General features: G+C 40.4%; 1 protein-coding gene across 1 annotated transcript in view; it reads right to left on the reverse strand.

Annotated features, from left to right (window-relative positions):
- Positions 1 to 542: 542 nt before the first annotated feature.
- Positions 543 to 2,083, reverse strand: part of LOC102856794 (butyrophilin subfamily 1 member A1-like) — a 21,845-nt gene continuing 20,304 nt past the window's right edge. The window contains exon 5 of the mRNA XM_006896255.1: positions 543 to 680. Coding sequence (XP_006896317.1) covers positions 543 to 680 — 138 coding nt within the window. The remainder of the gene's footprint in view (positions 681 to 2,083) is intronic.

Here is a 2,083-nt window from a genome sequence, read left to right on the forward strand (position 1 = left end):
CAGTACTAAAAAGAGAGCTTACTAGTCAAAAGTCACAAAAAGAGTTGTAGGATGACCCTGGATGAGACGGATTCATACATTTACTGGGGCAATGGGGGGTTGGTGTGTCATAATTAATGAGACTGGCTCAGGACAGGTCAGGGTTCAGAGCTGCTGTATATAGGGTCACTATGGGTCGCAGGCTAATTGATGACACACAACAACAACATGGTCAATACAAAAAAACTAGTGAGAGAACATGGAATGAAGTGAAGAAAACCAGACACAAAAGATCACCTGAAGGGAGCTCTGGTGGCCTACTGTCAAGAAGCCGCGCTGAAATCCCAAAGTCATGCGATTCCTATCCATCAGATGTTCTGCTGGAGAAGGAGGCGCAATCTCCTTCTGTGTTGGTCGGAACAGATTTGACAGTACACAACAAGAAAAAAGAAGGGTGCGACAAAACTGAGGTTCAAAACAAATATGCATGCTCCCTGTGGGACTTGTTTCTTAGATTTTATTCCTCCGAGTTAGCAACCTCAGAGAATCTCTGAGACACTTTGTCATGGAGTCAATTCCAACATGTAGACACCATCTCTTGCAGAGTAGGACGGGGCTCCGTGGGGGTTTTTCGTGGTTGTAATGTAAGAGAAATTAAGGGAATTGCCAGACCTTTTCAATACTTCTGGGTCTGTCCAAACCTAAGATAAGCGTAGGTAAGCAAGTAAGCCAAAAAAGTTTTGCCACCTTTTTCACTTATTGTAAAACCTATTCTTTTGCTTCGTGCTTTCAAGTCAGTTCTAATAATGCGCCTGCACACAAAGAAAAAAAATTACTGCCTGTTTGTTCACCTTCCACACTATCTTTGCTATGCTTAAACCCGTTACTGCGACCCTTGACAAAGGTTCTTCCTCCTTTTCACTGACACTCTATTTAGTAACTCCCTCCTAATAACAGGTCCAATGAATATGAAACACAATCCGACCATCCTCACTTTAAGGAGCAATCTGGCTATATGTCGTTCATATTTTTGTGGCAATCCATTGTATAGTTAGTATTTTTCATCAATCACAATTTAAAAAGCATTCTTTACCATTATTTTCTATCTTTCTTACTCATTGTCCAGCCTCCACATAAATAGGAGGCAACTGAAAATATTTTTACGTAAATCTGATGCATTTAGTCATCTAGAGCGACAGCTTAGCTCTTTTAATACTTTGAGGAGTTCATCTGCAGCACATTTGCTTAATGCAGTGTGCTTGATTTCATTGCTGCTACTTCCATGGACACTGATTATGGATCTAAATAAAATTAAACTGACAATTGCAATGTCTTCATCACCTATTAGGATGTTACTTACTTGTCCAGTTGTGAAGATTTTTGTTTAATTTCAGTTAAGGTAAAATCCATACTGAAGACTTGTACTCTTTGATCTTCTGCAACAAGTGTTGCAAGTCTTCTTTACTTTCAGCAAGCAAGGTTGTGTCATCTTCACATGTAACATAGTTAGACCTCCAAGTACTGATGTCAGTGATCTTTTTCAACCAGTTTGGTTTCTTAAATTATTTTCTCAGGGTACAGATTTAATAATCACAATGAAAGAATACAATACTGACTCATACCTTTCCTGATTTTAATTTACAAAGTATCCTCTAGCCCAGTTCAAACCACAGTGTCTTACTATGGTACATTCACACAATGGAGTATTGTAGTTGTTGTCCTTTACTGTAGAGTCAGAACCCACCCATAGCTGACTCTCCAGTGAGCTTTCAGAAGCAGTTAATCACATGGGAGGAGATTGCCCATCTTTCTCCCATGGAGCAGCTGGTGGCATTGAAGCGGGTACCTTCAGGATTGCAGCACAACTTCTTGCCACTAGACCACTAAAAACTTAATTAACATGCAAACACATCAATTACCATTTCCCACACATTGCAAGAAGTTCTGTGGCCCTCTTTAAGAGACCTTATGGTAGCCCGGTAGAAGTGACACTGACCTTTAGCCAGAGAACTCTCTGGAACTATTAAAGATATCCGAGGAAATGCCCAGTGTGAGATCAACAATGTTGATGGCCACCACCCTTGTGACAGCATAGACGACATCA

Source organism: Elephantulus edwardii, unplaced genomic scaffold (genome assembly GCF_000299155.1).
Source record: "Elephantulus edwardii isolate Elephantulus edwardi_28Jun2011 unplaced genomic scaffold, EleEdw1.0 scaffold00184, whole genome shotgun sequence".
Classification (NCBI taxonomy): Eukaryota; Metazoa; Chordata; class Mammalia; order Macroscelidea; family Macroscelididae; genus Elephantulus; species Elephantulus edwardii.